We start from the raw sequence: 26133 nt of genomic DNA on the forward strand, positions 1-26133 counted from the left end.
CTCTCAACGAAGGAGCGTTCCTAATTAACGTATTTATTTATATGAGCGTCCCAGTTTGATAGAACACCTTTAAAAATTAAATCAGCGCCCAGAAAAAGTATTTGTCCAGGAAATTAATTATGACGTAAAGGTGTTTGCGAATCGAAATATTTAAAACCTTTTACAAAGCTTACAGAGAAAATTTCAATGAATGTGCTTAAGAAACCAAATGATTAATTTATTTTCCAAATTCTGCAAATTTCACATGGTTCGCCGTTTTAAACTGGCATATTAAACATCATTCGCCTCAGGCGGAAGCGTCTGACAGAATATTTTTGGATGTTCGTGAATATCCAAAAAATATCTCAGCAGATATCCGATATCAAATATCTGCTCGAGATATTCGATAGTCTCTCCGGCACTTATATTTTTTTTATATATATAATTTCTTTAAAAAATTACATGCAAGACAGATGGAGAGTTAAAACTAAAACTAAAAAAGTTATCAAACAAAGGATATATTATATCGCACTCCATCTTTTATTGTTCTCGATAGTAGTACAGAAAGGATAAGCAATCAGATGGAGAGCTGAAAATAACAAGCGCGAACGTTTTAAAACAACAAGAAAAAGTAAACTAAAATAAAATATGGAGTGGTTCGCCACTTTAGATAATGATTCCTTTCCAATGGTGCATGATAAAACAGATATTCAGCGCGGTAGAATCGGATATCGCAATTAATAAGTATTGCTTCGTTTATATTCGACTCCGCTGCACGTCGTCGAATATCACAAGCTCGAGTGAATAATTACGGATATCCGATTTTACCTTGCTGAATATCTGCTTAATATTGTCCTGAACATTTTTTTTTTATTATTATTTTCAGTTTCATGCAGTGTTTTAAAAAATATTCATCGCACTGCATTATTACACCCAAAAACGCGTTAAATCTGGCCACCATCTAGATAATCAAAAATAACGGGATGCTGTTTATTTATCTTGACAGGAAAACTTACGCTAGTAAGGCCGGGAAAAAGGGAGATAAAATATGAGAAGTCAAGTTCCTTGTAAATTGTTTTTCGTAGTTGGAAACTCTTTGTTTTTACTGTTTTACTGTTTTTATCTTATCTCAAAAAATTGATCTCGGATTGCTCTCTGTCTACAATTTCCTTTCTTCTTCGTCACCACAGCTTTTTGTTCAAACCTCGATAATGTCGATTTTCTATAAAGATAGAAGCGTCATTAAATGTGTACTACTCAGTGTCTACTCTGTCGAAAAATATTTTTTCAAAAAATCAGAAATATCAGCACTTTCTTATATCAGAAAAATGTCAAGCATTTTAAGGATCAAAGTTCCATATGAACTATATTCGTTTGACAAGAATTTGACAAGTTTCATTCAAATTTAAACAGTTTCTTTTATCAGAATGTTTTTAATCAAAAATACTTTTTTAGGCCAAGGTCCCAATAAGTGTAAGATTTTGGCCCAAAATAGCTGAAAAATCGGAGAAATGTTGTGAGCTACCGAGAACTACCTCATAATTTACAATATTTTTACTCCACGATCCGTTATGTTTACTTACTTTACATTTTCTTCGTTTTGTTTATTTTCTGCTGATAACTTTGGTAGCAAGAATTCTTCTTCTCTTGCAACTGTCCCCGTGTTGTCTCGATAGTGTTCTCGATGTCTTTGACAACTCTAAAGTAACAGCGGTCATAATAAATAAGTTTGGTTTTTCAAAGATTAAGTTTCTTCAGTGTGGAGTGAAGGGCGGGTAATGTTTTGAAAACAGATTACAACGTCAGCATTATTCTGTCGCCGGTAAACTTAGTAAGTAAATTTAACTTCAAACTTTTTGTATTAAATTTGACGTCAATTTGCAAATTCTTTGTACCTTTTTGACATGCTTCACTAGCTATAAGTTTAGCCATCAGTAGACCACCATTTCCATAGCCTGGATGTTAGTATTTGTTGTTTTTTTTGACCAAGCCAAAACAATCTATACCATAATACCCGTATACGTCTGTCCGTCCGTCCGTCTGTCTGTCTGTCACGCAAAATGGTAGCTTAGCTGCGCAGGTAGCGAGACGCACGCAATGCGGTATAAAAAGGACGGGCAAACCCGTGGATTTTTCCACAGGCTAATGACTAGTAATATAAAATCTGATTGCTTCTTTTGCTTTTTTTTGTTTGTTTTTATAAAATTATGTTTCCGGAATTACTTATGCTAAAGTGATAAAACTTGGCATACTTCTACAAAGTAATACAAACAGATTCCAGGTAAAAGAAATAATTTTGAAATATTTTTATCAACGATAAACTCATAAATTGCGGTTTTCCGTTTCAATCCATTCCATGTGTGAATATTGACCTTTGCGTGCATACCTAAATGTGTTTTCTTTTATATAGCGAGACTTTGATAATAAGTGCTGCTTTCGGAAAAAAAGTCCATACACGTTTCTCCTGTATATATATGTATATGAAATACATTACCCAGGTTATTGGTACTGTCAAATAAAGGAAATTTCAGTCGAAGAAGCAGTCGTACAGTCCCTAAAAATCATCGTGCTTCGGGGAAAGTGGGAATTTGACTTAAAAAAATAATCGATTATTAGGCACACAAAAGTATTACAAAGAAAACTTTACTCATTACTCAGGTTTACCTTCAGAAAATTTTCCATTTCTTTTTCACTCAATTCGTATCTAAGCGCTGCCATCCATCGTTCACGTGACCTTTTCCGTTCAGCCAGAACAAGAGACGGGTCGTTTGAATACACAGTGGGAAACTTTACCAGGGATGGTTCGGACTCTTTGGCAGTTTGCATCGCACCTGATAATAAGACATGGTTTCTACGTGCTTGAAAATGAGCGGCCGTCGTGTTACCGTATGTGTCTCCGTATGAAAATCGTTGTTGTGGCATGTATCCAGTGTAACTAACAGGTAAACATAAACAGTCCATTTCCAATTTTATACATAGGTCTCGCCGATATTCAGAAAGAGAACGGGTCCTGGGATCAAGGTTGCGTTGATTAAAAACTTCCGCGCCGTTTTATTAAAATAACAAATAGGTAGTTACAATACACGCGTTTAAATTAAAATCTAAAGTCAGTACAGTCAGAAGAACCATTTGAAGTTAAGACCGGCTATTTTTTCTCATGGCTTGAAGCTCATTTATATATTATATATACACAAAACAAACAACAGATTAATCAGTTATAGCAAACCGATTTCAAATACCTCGGACAACTTCGTCCCAGGGCTTGTTAGGTCACTTAATTTGAATGTGCAAATATAAAGTAATTTAGTAATATAAAAGAACCCGGGGACGAAGTTGGCTCTATAAAACCTGATCTGTAAGTGGTTTCGCGTGTAAAACTAATTACCATTTAGACAGTTCAGTGCACTGCATGCAAACAGTGGGTGGTAAGTATAAATTAGTTCCATATCTAAAAATCAAATACCTCCTCCCGTTTTGTGTTGTTATCGGGTGAGCTTTTAAGGCTGTTATCCACATATGATCGCTATTTCAACTTTAATCTTAGGGTTTCGGAGAATGAAATAATGTTGCTTAGAGAAGAAAAAAATAGAGAAAAAGAAATATTACAAAGAAAAAATGAGAATAATAACTCGAAATTAAAAAATGCGCCCGCATTCTTACCCTGGCGGGATGTCCGATGTGCGATATGTGTAGGCGTGAGTTGTGATCCAATCTTGCGAAGCAGTTGACATGTCTTCTTGGTGATCGGATCCTTAGCGTGTAATAAAAGAACATAAAACGTCATATGTGACGTCACTATAAAGGGTTGGAAAACTAAGGCAACGAGATCATAACAAATTAACGCCAATAAAGATGATAGAATAACTACGGTAGCATTGTATAGCCGTTTCCCTTTATTCGGTTAAAAGTAAATAAGTAAATAAGCTGTACTGATACTTAAGCAGCGCTTTTGTCAAACCACAGAAAATATCGTGTTTTTTTAAACCATGTAATTTTACAATGAGGTATGACTTCAACAAACAGGAATGACGTGGTCAGACTCACTTTAATTAATCTGTTAATACTACTTTACAATGTCTCAAATATCGAAGTGAGTCTTATGAAAAATATTTATAATGTCGATAGCTGTTACTTCCTATACACGTAATCCATTTTCTTGCATTTACATTCCACGGAAGTTGGAAAAGCACCCATGCTGAAACATACACTCCGATAACACAAAGCGGACAGAGACACTGGGAGCGAGTTTGGATGCGAAAGCTTTCCCTCAGCAGAAGCACAAATAGAAAAAAAACTCCCCAAAGCACAACCTTCAAGCTCTAAATTGGAACAAGTGGCCTTGAGAACCCTAAAATTAAGATTAATTTTTTAAAAAGCTCTGAAAACGCAGAACACTTTGTAACCAGTTTCTTAAAACTACTTGAATGGACTATTTGTATATTTACTTTTAGGGTATAGAAAACACATTTTTTAAGAGTAAAAGTCAAACAAAAAACCGAAAATGTCCCGATATTAATCAGTAAATAACCCTGGATTTGATGTATTAAATTCACTAGACACTTTGGAAAAAGGTCGCGAATACTCAGCAATGATTTCTATCGTTTTAAATCCAACCTTTAAAACCAAATTTTTTGTGCGCTGTACCTTTCGATAAGGAAAGTTGACTTATCCAATTTAAACAGCGCTTTAACAAGTTACCCAAAATCTATTATCAGAAAAGTAGGCTGGCATAGTTTTAGAAGAAACAAACTTGTAATTTTAAAGTTGTATTTACAGAAAAAAATTATTTACAAGATTCCAGGAACAAGCGTAATAAATTTAAGCTATTACTCAAAGTTTTTCGTATTGTTTATTTTGTTTTGCGTGAGAACGCTTACACTTTGTGCATTTTTGACATTCTTTTAGTTTCTCCGTTCAAAACTTCAGTCTCGGTACAAAAACTTTCTCCCCATCGACTACTGTGCCTTCGGCGACTGTGTCGTTCTCTCTGTTGAATACAACACTGTACAGTAAACATACTGTGCATGCGCGAATAGATAAAAACATTAACAACCGAGTTGGACGTTTGCACTAAATTTAGAAACGTGTTTACCATAACAATAATTTCATATCCTTTCTTACTTATATGGACGTTTGAGTGAACCACTGCATAGAAAATAACTTGGTAAATATCGAGCGGTAGGGTTAAAATCGAAAAAATAATAATGACCAGCTTCAAAAGGCGTCTTCCTTTCCTCGACATTTTTTCTCGTCTCCATGTTAAGTTGTCGTGTTGTTTTACCAGGGTGCGGTTCATTCTGAAACCAAGAAATCCCATAACACCCAGCGCAATTATGTCACGCGTGACTTGTAACAAAGCTGACCCAAGCGACATGCCTGTTTTGTCGCTGTCTGGTGCGCATGTCTTGGTGTTGTATTGTTGGTTTTCGTGTACGCTGAATGTACTCATGTAAGGCAGCACAAAAAATATTGATAACGCAACTACAATTAATATCCATAATCCGATTTTTCCTCTTGATAGCGGGTCGTTAAAAGGTTTCACCAGCGTGTGGTAGCGTTCATAACTAATTAAGATAAGTACACCTTGAGAAAGCGTGATGCTGATTTGAAGTAAAGAAGGTATCAACTTACATCCGATTTCCCCAAAATGCCATTGCTGGAATTTCGTTGCCGTAAGATACATAAAGGATAGCGGGATTATGACGGATGACGCTAAGTCTATGAATCCAAGCATAAGAAGGAATCTTTCGAATCTCTTAACGTTGTTGCGTGATCTAACGCCGAATATGTACACTACTAAAAGGTTGCCCAGCAATCCGATTGAAAATATACCGGTTAATATAATCATTGTCACCACGTCAACCGGAGAAAATAGGATTTCCATGGGAATGCCAGTATAGTTTCCATCGCTTCCAGTCATATTGATAATAGTAAATTGGTGCACACCCAGTGAGCTGAAAAAATGAAATGTGAAAGTGTCAGAAACCGCCGCCTTCTTATTTACTTGTGCGCGTATCTTGAAGACGGGGGTATTTTTTGTACTGTATTGTTATTATAAGTTGTATGTGATATAAACACCAAAAAATGACACCCCCTTTGTGTGCGAAATGACAGGGATTACCGCTTTAATAACAAAAAGCTTCTCACGCTCAAGTCAGTTCATTTTGAAATATTAAAGTAGGGAATTTAAGTGAGTGAATAATTCTGATGAGAAGGCTCCCAGCTTGTGTTATTATTTTGTTTGATGTTTGTTCCGCACTTGAAGTGAAAAACACTTGCATGCCAAATTACGAGATGTGTTTTTTTTATTTATTTTTTATGTTCGTAAAGTAAACAAAATTTGTAACCGAGAATACGTTTATTAATTATCGAATTATTTTAGGAAGTTTTTCAAAACTGCAGTACACCTTTTTTTATAGGAACCAATAAACTCCGACTGGAGCTGCTCGTATTTGTCAAGCCTTATCAAGCATGGATTCTTCTATTTTTATCGAAACTCCAGAATTCAGCCTCATTTTGTTCATAGTTATGACCCTCTAAAATTTGTGTATATTGAAAAAATTGATTTTTATTTGCTAATGAAGCTCTTTAATTGTTCTCAATCAATCGGAAAAATCAGCTTGAGAGAGAATTACAAAGAGGTTTTACAGCCTAGATTGTTCTTTGTTATAAAAAATTCAGGCTTGGGTTTTTAGTCTTAAAACAATGATTTAAGTCTAAAGCTGTTCTTAGTTAGCTGGGTTTTTTTAGCAAAATCTAAGGCTTGTATTTTTATAAAACTTATAAGAAAAGGGTGTAGCGTCAATAATGACAGGCGGTTTAAAAGTTTGATTGAAGGTCTGGTAAGCTCCAACTGTAATTGATTCATTTTTTATTGCATTTTTCAAGCGACGGCGATGGATTAACGGGATTACTGTCATCATAAAAAAAATGGGATGATTTTTTGGTAATATTTACGCTCTGATTAGCGCTAATTCACAATTCAACATAAAAATGATGTTACGCCAATGATTGCGGTGTATTAGGGACGATATTGGCAAAGGCAGTGTGGCGAAAACTGTTCTGAATGCTTAAGAGAAACTTTGATCCGTGTTAGTAATGCGACGGAAGAACTTATTTGAGGTGAGAGAAGTTTTTAATTGAGCTGCAAGAGGAAAAAGTGATAAAAAATTCATTAAATCGGCTTTAACGTGGTAAAAAATTGAAAAATTCAGCCACACAAAAAAAATATACTTATGTTAACTTAGTGAATAAAGGTAAACTTAAAGGGTTCCATTACAGCTGCTGACTTTTCTTTCCCTCTGACTGTAACTATGTTACATTATCGCTGGAGATACGTATAACATCCCTCTAACTTCCTTACCTGCCACACGAGCTGGTTAGCAGTCAGTGGATGGAACTAAATGGGCCAGCAACATTACATCTAAAGTGCGACGGAGTTGGGACTCGAACCTGCTACCTTAAAATTACAAGTCACTACACCATTCCACCTGTAGTGCATTATAATTATAGGAAGAAGGAAATGCATAGCTAGAAAAAAACGTGGACACGTTCTGCGTCTAGATCCTCGACTCGCAAAAGAGCTTTTCATAGTTAATCGGCTTGTGACGCTCGTACAGTCTCGAAATAGTTTCCATATCATCAAGTGGTATTTTATTTCACTTCGGGCGCACTGGATTAAAATGTTGTTTGTTTAGAGCAGATGTGAAGTATTATTTGCTGTGTAAACAAAAAAGAAACACACCAGCGTATTGTTTATTTAATGAAGCTGGCCTTATGTGTGGCTTTTGATACTCATGCTACAGTAAGATTCAATTTAATAACTCTTTTTACTATTTAGTTATATCGCTTTCAGCAAAGAAATATTTACGGAAGGCAAGCTAAGGGGCTGTTTACTTGAGAGGCGGGAATGATTACGGTTTTTCGGGGCCCGCTCTCCTCAATAATTATACTAAAAGTTACTTTGTGTTGATATAGAAAATGTTTGTCCTGGGTCAATTTCGTCCCGTCCTGTTTGATCTAAACGGGGTCCTGTCTCAAATACGTTTTTTCCATATAAACACACCGTTCAAGACGAATCTTTTCTCCATATAAATGCGGGACAAAATCAGCCAGAGAAACGTCCCGTCCCATCTCTCATATAAAGCTCCGTTATAATATTAAAGTATTATCTATTATACAGTATTGTCTCTAATTACCGGACACTCTAAAAGGCGGACAGCTCTGAGTAGCGGACACTTTGTCCATGCACTGGCCATCTTCTGGTCAAATCTCATAAAAAACTTTGTTATTAGCGGACACTCAGTTAGCGGACACTCTGATTAGCGGACCATTTTTTTTTTTTTGCACGAAATGGCAACTATAGGCTTTTTTCTCCAATTAACGGACAGTCCAAAAAATTAGGGAGCAGCATACAAAAATAATGAAAAATTGAATTATTTTAAACACTTAAACTTTACAAGAAATATCGACTTTTGCAGTTATCAACTTTTTTTGTCCATAAAACTTATATATAACTTGTATTTTTCCAGACCATGTCCATCTCCACGATTAACCCTCTTTCCACAAACCTTAGCTGTAATCGAAGTGTTCGGAACTTTCAAGAACATGAAACATATTTTTGATATGTTTTGTGGCATGTGTCTAACAATGCTTTCGTGTTGCAAACAATCATTTCTTATTATTGCTATTGCATTTCCGTCCACCTCGTTAGATGGCTCATGCCTGCATCGTAACAATTTCCTCACCAAGGGGCTCCAGATGTTAATGTAGACATGATATCCTCTAGCAAAAGATTTGTACTGGTACTTATTCCAATCTTTTTCGATGAGTATGGGTATGTCGACCTCGTACACTCCCTAAGTAATCATGTTTATTATTTCGAAAAAAAGTTATATTACGTTCAATTTAGTGTTTTGTTCTTTTTTCGTGTGCAAGTCCAGCATGATACCTGCTAATTTTTCAAGTTACACATTTCGTATACATTTTCTTCAAATTTTGAGCTTACATGGACACCTCTATATAGCAAACACTTTGTTCATGCACTGGGTGTCCGCTAATTAGAGAGAATACTGTAGTATGAAATTCTAAAGGGCATTTATATATTGAAGCAAGCAAGATTTAATCCGCGCTCCTGAGAACTGGAAATCGCAAACGAACCCACTACACTACGTGCGGCAATATTTTAGTTATGCGTGCAGATAGTTTTTTTCTTATACATGCTCACCTAGTCCAAACAAAAAGTTCTTGTTCTGCAAAATACATATAATGTTGTTGAAGTTATTGTTAAGAGTCTGAAAAGTTGGCCGTAGTGCAGACGTTAGCCGTAAGAGAAGGTCAAACTTTTGATTTATTGTAATATTGTGTGTATTACACAAGTGGAATTCTCTATCAGCAAGTTATCACTCAAAAATTTTATCATATTAATAGTTAGTGGATTGACAAAATACTTTTCATTTTTTAATTTATCACAACAACAACAAAAGTAGACACTCTTACTTGGAATAAATCTCTACAATGCTTTTCCCGCCGATATGGCGAAAAGTCCTGTGAATGAAGTTGGCGCAATGTGCATTTTGCACGCAGTTAAATTAAATTTTGAAAAACGTGGCAATGATCATCATAATTTTTTTTCATTATACATTATATTTTTTTTCCAACATGTTCTAAGTGTAACTTCAACTTTCTATCTATATTTTTAGTTTTTTAATTAATTCAAGGGATGAGCTGGCCATTATCAACACGAAGAGGTTTTCTGTGTTTGTTTACATATTATCTCTGTGTTTGCACAGGTTAATGTTAAGTTATATTCCTATAAATAAACTATCTAATTAAAAAATACTTAAAGTGATGTTAATTTATGTTTTCACTGCAAATGTTTATAATATATACACCATAGCTATGTCATGGTATCCTGTTCATAAAATTTGCACTTATTATTGCTAAACACATTAGAGTGTATATAACTCGAGCTGCCCTAGAGTTTCTGCAGTGCCAAACAATGGTTCTGGTATCCGCTGGTGAAGGCCTTATAGGTCGAAACACCAAAGTTGTCTGGATTCTCACGAATAGTTCTGTCGACAACGCGATTTAGTGAATAAAAACCCGTGGTGCATCTAATGCAACGATCCCGGGTTCAAGTCTCTGGGCTGCTTATATCTATTGCAACATTAGACTACTTTATTAGTCCTTTAACACCGAGTCAAATTTAACTCCGTCCCTAATAAAAAAAACTACTTACTACCGCGCCTTACTGATCAGGAGCTGTAATGTTCGTTAGAGCCTTTTTTCGAAAGTAACTCCTGCATCCCTGGACACAATATTTCACAGCGGGCTGCGAAAGTTTTGCTTCTACAGTTGTGTACGCCAAGTAAACAGCGTTAAATATGCGCTACTGGAATTTTCTGTCATGTCCGCATTACGGATGATCAACGCGACGGCCCACTAAGATCCGAAAAATCGGTCGTGCTGATGTCTGCAAAAATTAATGTGGGTTAAGATTTTAAAACTAACCGAATAAGCTCAGGTTACAAGTCTTAAGTCCTTTTGTGATCATTAAAAAATCCAAACACTTTGACATGTTATAGAAGAGTGTTACATTTATAAAATTATATAACGCCCTTAGAGATTGCTTTACGATTTATCTTCACAATCAAAATATTAGATACGAAATATTTGTTTCTTAGTAACAATAAGTTCGTGGTCATTAGCGGCAACCTCACAAAAACAAGCAAAGTGCAGCTACTTGATAGCTACCAATTTCGTCATTTGTCATGAAGATTTTGTAACCAAAGAAATATGTGAGGTATTATGTGTCACATATTATTGAAAATGGTTTATACGAGAAGAAGCTATAGGAAAATACAACCAAAAAATTTCACCACGACTATTCTAATCACTTTATGGAAGGTAGTAGATCAAAGTTTGACATGTCACACAGTTTCTCATTCATGTTTAGCGTTTAAGGTCAAGTTACGGCCCAACCTATAAGTGTGAATATGAATATAAATGTAACTCGAACCTCCAAAGTATCGAGAAAAATAAGTTGACTTAACAAATTGAATTTTCATTTCCTCTTGTCCTTTTCTTGACAGACAACAATATTATCTATAATACATTAGGAGTTAAAAAAAATTAAAAATTAAAACTAAGATTAAAATAAGTCTTTGATTTCCTTTTCTCGAGAAAAAGTTCGAGTTATCAGAAGACATTAGCCTAGAGGGAACGAAAAAATGGGTCGAGTTAACGAATGAGTTATCCCAAGGTTCGAGTTTAACCGGTGTTTTTATAAGAAAGTATTACTGAAAGTTCAAGGGACCTGAGATAATAAAAGTTTGAGTTAACCGGTGTTTGAGTTACCGGAAGATAACTGTATAACATTTGTTATAAATTACTCACATCAATTAAATTTTGAACCCCATCCACTAAAAGAGGTTCATTTGAAAATTTGGTAACACTTAATTACTGCAATCCATTACACTGCAAAACACTGTAAAAAAGTTAACTTAAAGTCCGCAGTAATTAGCTTCCTTTTTTGTTTTCCACAAATAGTTTTTACAAAAATGAACAAATCCCAACATGAAAATTTAATTATGTGTAACGACTAACTTATAATAGACTCACTCTCTAATTTTTGTAACATCACAAATAGCTTTGAGCAACCACCCTCCTTCCTTGGCGTTATTGAAGTTTAGTTTTATAGGCATCTACAAATACTCAGCACAGACACAACATATGATCGGCGTTTCTCTGCCTCGTTTGTGGTATATATCCTAAATTTTCGTGGAATATTGTGATTTTATTTTCTTTGACTGGGCGCGATTTTAACATTTTTTTAGCTAGTGCTTTCTCAAAAACAAGCTAGCAAACAGAACCAAGGAAATATTCTCCTTACAGTAGCTTCTATCTCCAAACTGGAGCTGGACTTGTATATTTATTTATATTTACTATATATTTTATATATTTATTTGGACGCCCTTTCTAATTTTGTTACACAATTACTTTTTTTAAAATATTTAAGAAATCCCTACATACCGTTTTGCTATCTACTGTTCTGTGTTGCACATTCTTGAACGAACTGTGATCAGAACAGAAATAAAGTATTTATACTGAGGTAGTTTTGTTTGTACATTTTGAAACACAAATTAAAGGCTCTCCCGACAGCGGTATTAGTAGCCGACATAAGTTGAAAAGGCCGTAAAAAGAACGGCTGATGAGTTCGGTCGTTACTTATATAAAAATACGGATGATTTAAAAATCAAAAAATATATTAACGTCGATATGTAACATTGTGACGTCATATTTGCGCGTAATAAACCGATTTATATAAGGAGAAAAAAGTATTTAAGTATTTTAAAATAGCTTTTGTGTTTGTGTTTTCGAGAGATCAAGTAAAGTAGCAAATCTTTAGGTTTTTGTCTCAAAAATCCTTTTTCAGTATTAGTAGCAATCAATCTCTCTTCTATTATTATCCGTATTTTTTGAAAATGGTAGCTGAATAACTACTCAATGCTAAGGATACACGAAATATGGTACCGAGAAAATGTACGGGGATAATTTGGAGGGCCGGAATATGCACGACGGGCCAACCCTTGGGTTTTTTTTAGGGCTGGCGTCAAAAAGTAGCGACAGCTGCCATGTAAAGATTTTATGAGATATGTGAGAAGATTTTCACAATACTAATTTTAAGGTTAAAAATGGCGCTTTTTTTTCCTAGGTTACAAAATTTTCCAACAAAATTAATAGCTAACCGTCAAATATTTTGGAGCGATGAATACTTTTATACAGTCCGAGATGTTTCGTTGGTTAAAAATGACGAGTTTTTGGCAAGATGTAATAAATGAGCAACAGACGCTTAACACTTAGCTCAATTGGTGCACCACTTCTTTAGGCTGATAATAGGAACGTTAGTAAATTAGGCTCGTGAGCTGTTTGGTGCTACCGCAAATCTAGATTGGTAAACAAACACATCTAGCTAAGCACCAAAGACGTTTAAAATGTTTTCGCTTACCTGTGTTGTGAATGGAGCGCCATTATTACTTCAATGTTTTTTCTCGATATCTAGACAAAATGCACGAAGTTCGATTATACAGTTGTTTCATTTACAAACAGCCACACAGCACGAAAAATAATCCAGTCTTAAAGTTTTCCAAGCAAGAAAGTTGTTCTCTGAAATACTCTGAAAATTCGTACCACAAACAACATGCGATCTATGTTTTGATTTTTTATGTGAGAAAAACAGTTAAATTTTAATCGTATTTTAATTTTACCATGTCATTTGGGAAATTGTTTGAAATCATTCAAAACAGGAACGCTGTGCAAGTCTTTGCATAAAGAGAAATCATGTTGGGTGGGTTGACATTTGCTGTGTTTAGCAGAAAAAAAGTTTCATAAATAGATTTAATGAAATAAAATGTTTGCCAGTGTAAATTTGATCCTCGATTTAGACAGGAAGCTCAAGGGATTGAAAAATTTAGTTCCAATTAAAACAAATCTTAATTATCCATGGTCTCGAATTTAATGCGAGTATCCTAGAATACATAAATTCAACCTTGGAGCTTCAAGATTCAATACACAAATAAATGTAGCGACTAGAAAAAAATAAAAAATTCTTGTCACTACTAACCTTCTAACAACCACAAAATAAATTTCTTTAGTTAGCTTTTTCACGAATATGATACGAAAATATACCCTTAATATATAAGCTATAAAGAAATACAAAAAACACCCAAAATAGCTTTGAAATCATTGTCTGCAGTGATACCCGCCCATTTAATTGTTGGTGCGCCCTAATCAATGTCTGTATCTCTTATTTACATACTGTATGATAAACTCTACAAGCATAAATCACGTCATATCTTCAGGATGTGTCAGTATTATAAAAGCCATGTTGTTTTGTACTATCTTGCGGTGAAGTTTATTGACATGTACATGTTGATCTTCAATTCTTTTTTTGTGTAATGTTATCTATTCATTCCCGCTTATCTGTTTATTTGCTGGTTACTCAGATGAAGATGGATTAGTTTTTTTCTCCAGCAATTACCTTTTAGAAACATAATTGAATTAATCAAACCACAAGAATTTGCAAAAAAATATGAACATACTATAGACATAATCATTTCACAAAAACAAAATGAGCTAGCTAGCTAGCTTCCTTCTTTATGATTTGTTGTTCTCTGATAATTCTTTGTATGACTTATTGGCCCAAACTTTTTTGACCCTGAAAGGGCTTTTGACTGTATTTTCCACTGTATCGTAAAATGCTCGCGAGCTTTTTTATTAGCGCTTGCGCACTTGGACAAAATTTACATATTTTTTAAAGTGCGCATGCGCTAATAAAAAAGCTCCACAACTTCAAATTGTTCAACTACTCCAATGTTTTCAATGAGCGCCCCCTTAACACATCGTGTCGATTAAACTTTCCGACTTGTTTTTTTTTTAACCTCATTCTCAGGGCTTTTTAGGTTATTTATATTTGAACGTCCAAATACAAAAAACCTAAAAAGCCCTGGGAACGAGGTTGGTTTTTTTAATAAGTACACTCTCTAATAAACTCCCCCCTTGCAAGTGCAAATATGTAGATGATGTAGATATTATGTAGTAAAATACATATATTCCATTGGCAAGAGAGAAGAATAAATACAAAAGTTTATTACTCCCCCCTCACTCCAACCCTCTGTTAAACGCCGCTCTCGATCACGCGCCCTACTTAAAATCGAAATATTTAATATATGCCCTGCATGTGTCGAATATAAACTTTTTTATAACACAATAAATTAACAATTCTATGATTTCCATTTGAACTGTTTTTACATCCTACGCAAAAATAAGACGAAGTTTGTTTCCATCAACAATCAAACAGCGGATAAAGAACTGCTGTAAACACAGACAGCCTATTATTTTTTTCGTGCGCGCTATATGACTTAATTTCAAACGCTCAAAAACTCATAAATTGTGCATTTGATGATGCCGAACAAAAAAATTTTGCTGCATTACTTTAATGCCGAAATTTTTTTGGGCCCATTATGTTCTCCAATTTCGGAAAAATTGATGACATTTAAAGCTGGTATTTAATATTAAGCTGATCCTATACTTCGGCTGCCGTATGTTATTCTACATGGTCAAAAACATTTAAAGGCCGAGAATGTGACAAGTTTCTTTTCCTTGAATTTCAACACAGCTCTTTAACTCCTACTTAGTCCTTAAGTTTTTGTTTTGTCTGACACTTTAAATAACTTTTATTGTGATGTTTATGCTTCGCAGCCTCAAGTTAAATTAAGGATCTCTTGCATTCTGACCCCTACTAATGTAGTCCAAGCTGGAACCGAGATTAGTTAATCCAAAAAAATTAAACTGATGATGTAAAATTAAATTTTAAAGTGCTTAGCAAAAATAGCTTATTCGGAGGTCCAGGATAAATGTTGCATCACTAGTCAGAACAGTGTTACTGTTTAAGTCTCTAGACATCCGCTATTGTGACTTCTAAAATCAAAGTTAACTTTGCCTTCTCCAAATTTAAACTCAATTACTTTCGTACATGGACAAAATTCTTTCGCCATTTTTATGTGGCTACAGAAAAGGCTGTAACACACAGAGAGCATTATTTCTTTGATATAAAACGGAAAGAGTCCTTAGATAAAAATGGTTTAGCTGCAGCTATATTAATAGATTTATCAACGGCCTTCGACACTATAAACCATGAACTTTTAATTGCAAAATTAAACGCATATGGCTTTGATAAGAATGCTCTGAAAATAATTTATAAACTAATCGATTATACAAAGAACCAAGATAAATGTTACCTTAATCTCTTGGACTGAATTATTACAATGAGTTCCCCAAGGATCAGTACTTGGACCAATACTATTCAATATTTATCTAAATGACCTCTTTTTTATTTTAAAAGAATGCGATGTCTGCAACTTTGCAGATGACATAACACCCTATGTCTCAATACAATTACATGAAACTTAATACAGGTAAGTGCCATTTACTGGTATCTGGAAATAAAAATGAACATACGTGGGTAAAATTAGGAAATCAAATGATATGGGAAGAAAAAAGTGTAAAACTTTTAGGCATAAACATCGATTCCCAACTAAAATTTGATAACCATGTCCTACTAATTAGCTTAAAAGCAGGGAGAAAACTGAGCGCATTGACAAGAATAGTTCAATACCTATCTTTTAAGAAAAAAAGAATGCTCCTAAAGATCTTTTTTGAATCTCAATTTAATTACTGTCCATTAATATCGTTGTTTCACAGTAGACCAGTTAATAACAAAATTAATCAACTACATGAAAGAACACTCAGGCTTGCTTATAACGATTATGATTCTACATTTAATAAGCTTCTTGAAAAAGACGACTCAATTTCTATATATCACCGTAATATACATTCTTTGGCAATAGAAATCTATAAAATCAACCAGGGCTTGAATGAAAGTCCGTTAGCAGATATGATTTCGATTAGAACAGACAATACTCTTTGATCTGATTTTACTATACCTGCAGTAAGAGCTGAAAATTATGGTAAAAAATTCTGTTAGATATTTAGGACCTTTAATATGGAACATGATTCCGTCAACGATAAAAAAGCTGAAAACTTGCTAGACTTCAAAAGGCAGATTAAGAAATGGAAGCCTACAGAGTGTCCTTGCAGGTTATGCAAAAATTATGTAAAGAACTTTTAGGTTTTGTAACTATTTTTGGAGATCATTAAGCTCGTTTATGCATTCGGTGTAAATAGACCCAGTTAATACTGTGGCTGGATTTTTATATTTTAGTATTTATTTTAATATAATTGTATTTTTCATACTTCTCTTAACCGAATTAAAATAAAGTAACAATAATAATAAATAATGATGGCGGAGAGGCAAAAAATAACAATCACTATAGCAACCATCGCGTACATATTAAGTTGGCCGGATTGGTCAATTCTGCCGTCAATTTACGTCAGATATAGGATTGGCTGTATATATAATCTGACGTCAAATTAAAACGCCCTCTTTCGTCAAGAACGCAAAGAGTGTAGTCATCTATTGTGAGAAAAATATTTTCAAATTTAAATCGAGGTTAGTGAGTTTTGAAAGATGGATGGATATTGGGAAGAAGATGACGTTATATCAAAGTTACTTGATCAGAGCGTTGATCAACTTTCTTTTGTGCAAGAGAAATCTTTGCTTGATGAATTTGTGGAGGTTGGTGCTGAAGTTGATACTTTGGACAAGAAGATGGCATTTCAAAACAGGAAGAAGTCTGGAAATTATAAGTTAAAAGATATGATGGACGAGTTTTATAAGTTAAGTAAAGTGATGGATGAACAAATTGGAATTTCGCAGCAAAAGGTAAAGATAGCAAGCGAAGAGAAAGATGCAGTTTATGAGAATGCTGTGGAAGATGGAAAAGTCGCCATGTTGGAAGAATTATTAGGAAGTGAACAAACAAAGTCGAAGAAGATCGAGGAAGAACATGAAAATAAGTTAAAAGCTAAAGAAGAAGAGTATTTAAAGAAAGTGAAATCTTTGAAAGAAGCTCTTGAAAGACAGAAGAATACAAATAAAGAATTACAATATGAATTTAATAAAATATTAGAAGAAAAAGAACAAGAAATTGAAGATCTAACAGTAGAGGTATGGAATTTTTCGTCTTTTCTCAGGAAAAAGTTTTTTTTAAAATAACCACCTCGTCTGCTCTATGTACTCAGTTCCATTTCTAATAATGTTTATATTTCTTCCATGTAGAATACAAATTTAAGAAATGAACTTGCATCAAAAGAAAATGATGTATATGAACTAGCCTTAGAGGTATGTAAAATTACATGGAGACGAATACTTTTACTTGAGATTATTCACTGAAATTACAAGATCGGTCCAGTCTTATTTCCAGGATCCAGTCAACCTTGTTTCCAGCGTCCAGGAAACGATGGAGAGCATTGAGTTCAGGGCTGATTATCACTCTAAATAAAAAATAATGCAAACCTTTTAACTATGAATTCTTTTTGTTTAGAATGAAGAGTTGGAAGATAAAGTTGAGATTAGCAAAGAATACATAGCTACTTTAAAGCTGCAACTAAGCAATTTTGAAAAACAACAGCAACAAGATAAATGGAAGTTAGAACAAGCCGATGATTTGTTAGGAATGGTGGAAAAAGAAAATGATGAAATGGAACGTAAATACAAAGGTAGGCTGGTTACACAATTACACAGTTAGCCTAAAAACTCCAAAACTCTAGCACGTAATTAATGACCTTCTCACATGAGTTATAAGTTTTATTATGTTCAAATTTCAGTTGCATTTGCCAACCTTGTTCAACAGTTAAAAGTAGAGAAGATTAGAAATATGAAACTGCAGTGTGATAACCAACTTGGTAAAACTAGTACGAATCGTTCCAAATCGATGCCGTCACAGACAGCCGCGAACACTCCTGATAAGTTGTTTAAACAACCCAACATTGAAAGCAAAGTAGACATTATGCAAGAAATATCTGTTGCTAAAGAAGGTTCGAAGAAAATAACTGAAAAAGTTCCAGTAGTTTTACAATCTCTTGGATGGACACAAGCTTTCATTCATAGAAAAAATTAACAATAACCAAATCTTTCTCGTGTTTTATTTCTTTGCTATGTACAATTTGGGTTCTGATTTATTTTCTCCTTCTTTGTTTTACTCTCTCGTAGCATTTTTACTGAAAGGAATTGAAATCCTAAAACCCTTTTCGTCTCATGTACGGTAAAAGCAAGATGAAAAAATACATACATTCCTGTTTAACTACGTCAATGATTACTACTATTAATTATTATTATTGTTATTATTATTAACGAATTTATTCATCCATTAAAACTATACAGCTCTTCGTGTAAAAAGTAAATAAAATGCGACGTGAAATATTAAGAAAATATTTGAAATATAAAAATAAAAAATTGAAATAATTTTTATATGACAAAAAAAATCTTATGTTTAAAAGTGTGTTAAAAAATAAGTAACATCAATAATGTAATAAAGAATGGTAAAAATTAAGTAAAATAAAAGTATCCAATGAAGGAGTAGATAATAGCACAACATGAACAATGAAAGTACTTCATTAACACTGAAATGATGAATCTGAGAATGTTAAAAAAACACATTAGGCACACTATCTCTATAACCAAAGCTGTACGACTTCATGTTAGTATGTGCGGTAAATCACATGCCGTTTTTTCAACAATGTTGTTTAATTATATAAGGCGCTGTTGGCGCTTAAATTCAAGTCATCTTAGAGAATTGCGAAAAAAAAATGTGTTTTTTTAAAAAAAAATTATTTTTGGTTCACTTTTCTTCAAAACGGTTTTGTATGAGTCTAAATACTGTGAAAAGTATTATCATTTTCGAATAAGTCTTCTTTACCTAAATGTCAGAACAAAAAAAATAGCTGAAGAAAAAAAAACACTGCTTAAACATCTCCACAAAATATAAGATAGAATATCTTATTCTATAAGTTGTACTGCATAAATTCGGTCTCCATTGAACCTCGTTCTGGAGTGCTGGCACAAAAAATTATCCATTAGTAATATATCGCCGGCTTCTAACTTCAGGCTCATCGCATTGCTCCATATAGTTGTTCTAACGTGATCAAGAACGTACTCTTCAAATTCTTCACCATCACCGTAAGTGCAGTGGTAAGGTACCTTCCATGGATCAAGATACTCCGGTGATGAGTACTAATAGAAAATATTTAACGAAATATTTCAGTGGGTTTCTATGCAACCTCGTCCCTAGGTCTCTTTTCTCTTTCCTACAAGGTGGGGTTCCTATGTTGTTTTTGCAGAACAAAAAGACTAGAGAATTTTTTTCTATAAAAATATGCTTTAGAAGAATGTCATCTGGGATTTTAGGTTAAAAACAATAGGCCTATTTGTGCAATAAAGAAATACGAATAATGGCTAGCCTGGTTGGCATTCTTATAATAAAAAAACCGCGTATTTGGCGCTTCAATCCGCTTGAATTATTGAACGGGTGGTTTTTTTCAGCCGATGGTGAGACGGTCTAGCTGAGCCACTAAACTCTTTTTCCGCAAACTATTTCTTTCTCTAAAGTATCAACAAAAGCGAAATTGAATTTCGACACGTGAATTTATTAAGACGAACGTCAATTCCTTCTGGAGAATTCAATGCCAAAAATTTTTTTCACAACAAAAGCATATGTTTTTATTTTATAGTGTTTTTTTTTCACTGCGAATTTTAAAATGCAGTGAAAGTTTTCAGTTTCCATTACCGCACCCTTCTTTTCGTAAAACGCATAAGAAGTGAGAACACAACCTCGTCTCCAGGGTCTTGTGGGCCCTGAGCCGTTATTACGGAGATGAGTGATTATATTACCTTTGGGTAGGCTTGATAATATGAAGCGTGGTTGTTCGTCACTTGGTTAAACCAAATTAGCTCTCCACTCACTGGATGTGCTCTCAATGCATCAAGGGTTGTGCAGATAGCAAGATCTCCATTTGATCGCCATTTCCAATTTAAATGTTGCGATGCCATTACTTGTTCGGCTTCCTAAATTTTAAATTTATGATTTTCTCGTTTCTTTGAAATGTCTTTTTAAACTCTCGTCCCCAGGGCTTTTTGCTATTTTGATATGAAAGATCTCATATCAAAAAGACAAAAAACATTGGGGACGAGGGTGGTCTTTTTTATACAAAAACCTTACTGTTTCATATGCATACAACATCGTCCCTAGGGGTTCTTAGTGTTTTTACATCGAGTCCGGATGTAAAAAAGTACTTGGGACGAGGTTGATATGCTAAGTGGTAAAAAAAGACCTCGAAAGACTCTGCTCCTGTTAAACTTACTTATACTCTCTTTTTTTGTTTTTATTTCGTGTGAGAGATGCCATATTATTTTATAGTTCACATAAAACCAACTGAAACATTTCAAAACCTCCATGTAGCGGACACTTTATAACGGACACTTCTATATAACGGCCATCATTTCTAAATAGGTATGACAACCATTTAAAGGAACACATAAATATTGTACTAAAGGTTGTAATCAAAATGTTGGATCTAAAGATATGAAATACAACGCGTATATTTAAACAGAAAGTCATAAACAGAATGTATATATGTAAACAGAAAGAATTGACTTTATGCATTATACTGTTCTCTAATTTCAAGGTCCCGATTGACATTACCCCCTGGAACTGACTTCTCTACAGCGGACAGGCTTAAGAATGAGTATAAAAAGCAAATTTTTGTAAAGAATTTATTTATATTTACTTAAGACAATGTTTTGCATTATTATTTAATAATTCTTCAATCTTTTGTATGTTTTCTTTCAGCCGGTTTATGGCTTTTTCAGGGCCATAAAAAATTTGCAGGGACTGCCAGGCCGTTCCACCTTCGCCGTTAACGCGTAATTATAATTTTCATAGAGCAATAAGGAAAGGATAGAAACATAAACACGACTTTAGATATATACACTTTAGAAAACATTCCTCGGCATCTTTCTCCATCAAAAGCGTTGCAATATTTGGACAATTTGCTAAATTTTTCAATGAATCAAAATGATGAAACTCTAACTGTCCTAACTTCAGAAGTCATGGACAAACTGGTAGATATTAAGTTGTCTTCGCAAAGACAAAGCAATATCTCAATGTTTTTTGTCAAATCTTGAGCTTGTTTTAGTTTTGGAAGAGAGATAGCATAACTTTAATATATTGTCTTCACTGTGTTTCTTCTCCCAAAACCAGTCACTTGATACACCTTACGGTCGATTTCAATACGCCCTAATAGCCCCGGGATGGTTTTAGAAGAAATTTGAGCTAATTTTGGGAAGAAGCTCTATGTAGCGGATACCTCTCTATAGCGGACACTATTTTAAGGTCCCGATGATTTCCGCTATTTAGAGGTTTCAACACGCGCGAAAAACGGTAATCTTAGAAGCGCCATGTGTACAATGGGCGAACCCTTAGATTTTTTTTTAATATTACCTGTTCTGTGTTAACTCGAAGAGTTCCTTGCCAGGTAAAATCCATAGTTTTCTTTGTTGTTGCTTCTCCATCATTTGCAAGTCGTAGGTTTGCATAATACCTGACTTTTTTGTTGATTATTTTATCTGTGACGTTTTCATCTAAATCTCTCATGATGTCATGATTAAACACCAAGGGATTTGCTCCACCTTCATCTGCTGGCTTTACACAACAAAACATGATCTAAAAAATAAGATGCACTCCTTCTTGCAAATATAAAAATATTTTTCTTAAAAACAGTGCAGTTTTTTTTTTATTTAAGAGCTATTTTGTGTTAAAAAATGTCTTGTCAAAATTTTAATATTGTTATCTCAGCATCACGTTTGGCGTGTTTTTTTTTTTTTTTTTTTTTTTTTTGCTGGTTGATCAAAATTTCATGGTACTGACAAATTGCCCATTCTCGTACCTACCTGGTCACCTGGTGAAATGGGTAACTGTGTTTTGCCCTGCTCTGCCCGTAATTGCAAATGATAATGTGTTTTATTGACGTATTCGAATTGTAAACATTCCATTGACAAATTCAAAAGTTCAAGAGTTTGTAGATGTTCGATATAACCACCAAACAAATTCAACATAAACTCAAAGAGGACTACAAACTTCTTGTCAGCCGCCATTTTGTTTTTAAAGAATGAATAACAATCAAACTTTCAAACGTTTAAATGTTGGATGAAAGAAGTGCCTACAAACCTGCGCTTCTAGGCCTACAGTACAGTAGAGTCTCCATAACTCGAACCTCTATAACTCGAATCTCTCCTTAACTCGAACAAATTCGTTGGCACCGTGAAAATTTCCTAATAATATCTTATAAAAAAACCTCTACAACTCGAACCTCCATAACTCGAATCTTCCCTTAACCCTATTCGGTCCGGGGTTTTTCGAACATATTATGACCGGGGGGGGCGGATTCCGCCCCCCCCTCAATAACTTTTTATAGGATTGTTCAAATTGAATCAAACTTGGCACACTGATAGTACGTCATAAAAGGAACAAAATGGCGCCAAAAAAAAATTGCTTGCGTCAGCACATTTTCTGTGACGTCATCAAAAGCTTAAAAATTTTTAAAAATGCCACTATCTGCTTAAAATATAATTACTTTTGTTCTAGAGCGAATTTTTACATTCTGTTTGAAGTTTCTGAAAGCTAAATAAAAGTTTTTTAACATATCTTCCGGTTTTTACATGGATCGGATAAAAAATTGCCAAAAATTGCCCGTAAATCCGTTTTTTTCCGATTTTCGGGTAAAATCCGACAAAATCGGGAAATCGGATTAGTCACGTGTTCAAATTATTCAAAATGATTCTTCTTAATGAAACAAAGTTGTGTTGCAAGTTTCAAGTTCTAAGGATAATCCTAACAGGAGTTATTATATTTTCTCCATTATAAGGATTTCATAGAGATTTTTAGGGGTAGTTTCGAGTAATGGCCAATATCTAAGCCTCTGAAAGGTATGGGACCTGAAAAATTTACATGCAGGTGTCTAATAGATAAATGTTAAAACTCAGTAAGTATCATAGCCATATAACAAAGCAATCAGGAGTTATTAAAAAAAAACCGTCAGGGGGGGCGGAATCCGCCCCCCCCCGGACCGAATAGGGTTAACTCGAACAAATTTTTTTGTCCCTTGGAGACTTTTCTCTCCATAACTCGAATTTTCTGACATCATAATCAAAATTCGAACAGTTTTCCTGATAAATTGGGTCTGAAAATCTTGTTAATACGTGTTTTGCAGGCCTTATTATTAATTCGAATGATTAATGATGCGTCATCCAAACCTTTCGAACGTCTTTTTCGAACGTTTTCGAGAAAATCTAAAGAATTTCAAAAGAAAGACACTCTCATAACAATGTCGTCTGTGGCAGGATTAAAAGTGTATTGTTTTGACTTTCATTAACCTAATAGCCCCCTTAAAGTTAGACTTAAGATTGAATATAACGTTTTTATCCAGCTGGTTCACGTAAAGGGAGGATATTGCGCTAAAAGTTGAAAACCTCTACAACTCGAATGTCTCCATAACTCGAACGATTTCCTTTTCCCCGTGGCTGTTCGAGTTATGGAGACTCTACAGTATTTATATTTGAGGTAAGAGTATATAGAAATATATTTTGTATGTCGATTGTTTCATTCTTTTTAACTTTGTAACTGCGTAACTTCCAACACGTTTACTAAGATGGTGATAGTACAAAGCATTGTATCAACCTAGTCCCTGGGCTTTTTTGTGTTTCACTTACTCTGTGCTTTCAACAGAGACAACATGTTCTGAGAATGAGGTCGGCAACTCATTTTTTCTTCTCAGCGCTAAGAGCATTTTTTTTATTTCATCCCATATTTGCTAATCGTGATATTCAAATTTTACGTAATAAATAAATAAATAATAAATGAATACAAAATATGGAAATATTTCGCTTATACCTTTCCTGGCGATACTGCAGAATAAGCCATTTCGTTATGAGGTTCTATTATAATCTCTTTTGGTTCGTCACTTGCCACGTAAATATTATCGACAAGATGTGACCGGTACCCTCTTCCGGATGAAACGTCCAGACATTTGAACGCTAGTTCTTTAGCAAAAAAATTAAAATCAGCAATTGAACTTATGGGTAATCCCTTGATTAAAATTCCAGGAAAGTCGACTATCAACTCGTCTAAATAACTTCTCAAACATTTCGCAATATTTTTTGTTTCTTCTTCGTTGGAAACTAGCTGGATGGCTTTAAACCTTCGATTTGGTTTTGTTGAAATATGTTCAGGAAAATTTTTGGTTGTAGAACCGGGTATTCTTTGTTCGTGACGGAGTTTTATTAAAGGAGTCTGCAATTCCTTGTGTGCAACGTCGCGAAATAAGTCCCGAGCTCGAATCGAGCTATCTTTGAATCTTTGCCATATAATTCTTGAAACTCTCATTGTTATCACCAGAAATAATTGACGTATTTAATTTTTTTTAAATAGCTAAAATCATAAAAATGCTTAAAAAGGGAAAAGCAAATTCGGCAGAATATCTTAGTCAACAACAAAAAAAGTGAATAAAAAATTTTAGTCAGCAAAAAATACTAGCCAATGCACCAAAATCTGTCTTTTTTTACCGACTGCGAGAAACCACATACAAATACAAGCTACGTCTTACATAAAAGTTGGAAAACACGATTAAACTAAACTCTTTTTACAGTTTCTTCATGTTTTACGACAAATTCATCGCAATGTTACACCGTAATAAAGGCTCTGGAATTGAAACCCCGGTAACGAAGTTGGTTTATTTCTAAGTAAGTTAATTTATTATTTGAAGAGATAATAAGAGGATCGAAATCAACCAATCAGATCACAGCAATTAAAGTAATTACCCTTTTACAGACCTAGATTATTATTATTCCGAATGTTTATACAGGATATAGCCACTTCAATGTTGGAAACACTGTTATCAACGTGGGTCCTGTGTTCTGAATATATACATTAGGTATACACCGGCATTGCGTACCCAATTTCCCTCACATGGCATAGGTTAACCCATTGCTGTGGTGAAGACACTTGCTAAACATGTCCGCACTGTGGACCGAACCACGAACCTTGTGAGTGCGAAGCAAACTTCACAACCACAAGACCAAACGCCACGCAGAAGCAAAAGATTGTGTAAAACCTTTGCTTTCTCTAAAAGTTCAATTCGCTTCCGGTTCCGTTTGTCTTGAACCTTTTTGCACTTTTTTTAAATATTCGCTTTCCGACGTGCAGGAAACCATATTTCTGAAACTTAATAGGAAATACTTTTGATATGAGTATTTCTGTCTATCGTTTCTTTCACTTTTCTTGCTGTCCAACTGGACTCTCAGTCCATGATATTTTTATTGGCCGAGTCAATAATATTATCTTCCAGCTATGGTCCGCAATCTCATTTTTTGTCTGTATTTGCGTTGCGTACGGCTCTTTTGTGTTCTTGCACATGTTGTTTAAACATTCGTTTTTGTTTCACTGACATAAACAGCATCATAATCCTTACATGGCAAATGCTCAGATACAATTTGCCGCTCAATTCGCTTTGTGAAAATCCCCCTTAAAGATTTGTTAACTACGCAAAAGAATACAATAAATCGCACACGAAACTATTGTTCTTAAAAATTAAGTTTTACGTGCATGTTTTTTTTTAAAAAAAATTTTCTAACATTTTATT

General features: G+C 34.3%; 4 protein-coding genes across 5 annotated transcripts; 1 reads left to right on the plus strand and 3 right to left on the minus strand.

Moving 5' to 3' along the window:
• Positions 1 to 2341: 2341 nt before the first annotated feature.
• On the minus strand, positions 2342 to 4615 carry LOC130612401 (protein FAM166C B-like). The gene is made up of 2 exons (XM_057433706.1): positions 3640 to 4615; positions 2342 to 2914 (listed from the first exon to the last, which is right to left on the minus strand). The coding sequence occupies exons 1-2, from the start codon at positions 3708 to 3710 to the stop codon at positions 2623 to 2625; spliced, it is 363 nt and encodes a 120-aa protein (XP_057289689.1). The 5' UTR covers positions 3711 to 4615; the 3' UTR covers positions 2342 to 2622.
• A 126-nt stretch (positions 4616 to 4741) lies between these two features.
• LOC130612610 (neuromedin-B receptor-like) lies at positions 4742 to 14672 on the minus strand. 2 transcript variants are annotated; one of them, XM_057433948.1, is made up of 3 exons: positions 13604 to 14672; positions 12989 to 13038; positions 4742 to 5933 (listed from the first exon to the last, which is right to left on the minus strand). In XM_057433948.1, exons 2-3 carry the CDS (start codon positions 13009 to 13011, stop codon positions 4853 to 4855), a joined length of 1104 nt encoding a protein of 367 aa, XP_057289931.1. In that variant the 5' UTR covers positions 13012 to 13038; positions 13604 to 14672; the 3' UTR covers positions 4742 to 4852. The 2 variants fall into 2 exon arrangements, with proteins under 2 accessions (XP_057289931.1, XP_057289932.1); XM_057433949.1 differs by lacking the exons at positions 12989 to 13038; positions 13604 to 14672 and adding an exon at positions 11377 to 11817.
• Positions 14673 to 17068: 2396 nt separating this feature from the next.
• On the plus strand, positions 17069 to 18560 carry LOC130613013 (cytospin-A-like). Its single transcript, XM_057434337.1, has 4 exons — positions 17069 to 17608; positions 17720 to 17782; positions 17985 to 18159; positions 18268 to 18560. The coding sequence occupies exons 1-4, from the start codon at positions 17069 to 17071 to the stop codon at positions 18558 to 18560; spliced, it is 1071 nt and encodes a 356-aa protein (XP_057290320.1).
• LOC130613099 (dapdiamide synthesis protein DdaC-like) lies at positions 18467 to 24914 on the minus strand. The gene is made up of 4 exons (XM_057434426.1): positions 24387 to 24914; positions 21939 to 22160; positions 20330 to 20503; positions 18467 to 19672 (listed from the first exon to the last, which is right to left on the minus strand). Exons 1-4 carry the CDS (start codon positions 24876 to 24878, stop codon positions 19439 to 19441), a joined length of 1122 nt encoding a protein of 373 aa, XP_057290409.1. The 5' UTR covers positions 24879 to 24914; the 3' UTR covers positions 18467 to 19438.
• Between the last annotated feature and the right edge of the window lie 1219 nt (positions 24915 to 26133).

The sequence above is a fragment of the Hydractinia symbiolongicarpus genome, chromosome 10, assembly GCF_029227915.1.
Source record: "Hydractinia symbiolongicarpus strain clone_291-10 chromosome 10, HSymV2.1, whole genome shotgun sequence".
Lineage (NCBI taxonomy): Eukaryota > Metazoa > Cnidaria > Hydrozoa > Anthoathecata > Hydractiniidae > Hydractinia > Hydractinia symbiolongicarpus.

Excerpts from the sequence above, each read along its gene's own strand:
- LOC130612610 (XM_057433948.1), bottom strand. The coding sequence starts at position 13,011 with ATGGCGCTCCATTCACAACACAG. Across the intron at positions 5,934-12,988 it reads GCGCTCCATTCACAACACAG|CTCACTGGGTGTGCACCAAT; the intron begins GTAAGCGAAAAC and ends TCATTTTTTCAG.
- LOC130612401 (XM_057433706.1), bottom strand. The coding sequence starts at position 3,710 with ATGTCAACTGCTTCGCAAGATTGGATCACAACTCACGCCTACACATAT. Across the intron at positions 2,915-3,639 it reads ACATCGGACATCCCGCCAGG|TTACACTGGATACATGCCAC; the intron begins GTAAGAATGCGG and ends TTTACCTGTTAG.
- LOC130613013 (XM_057434337.1), top strand. The coding sequence starts at position 17,069 with ATGGATGGATATTGGGAAGAAGATGACGTTATATCAAAGTTACTTGAT. Across the intron at positions 17,609-17,719 it reads TTGAAGATCTAACAGTAGAG|AATACAAATTTAAGAAATGA; the intron begins GTATGGAATTTT and ends TCTTCCATGTAG. Across the intron at positions 17,783-17,984 it reads TATATGAACTAGCCTTAGAG|AATGAAGAGTTGGAAGATAA; the intron begins GTATGTAAAATT and ends CTTTTTGTTTAG.
- LOC130613099 (XM_057434426.1), bottom strand. The coding sequence starts at position 24,878 with ATGAGAGTTTCAAGAATTATATGGCAAAGATTCAAAGATAGCTCGATT. Across the intron at positions 22,161-24,386 it reads CTGCAGTATCGCCAGGAAAG|ATCATGTTTTGTTGTGTAAA; the intron begins GTATAAGCGAAA and ends CTTATTTTTTAG. Across the intron at positions 20,504-21,938 it reads TTCGAGTTAACACAGAACAG|GAAGCCGAACAAGTAATGGC; the intron begins GTAATATTAAAA and ends TTTAAAATTTAG.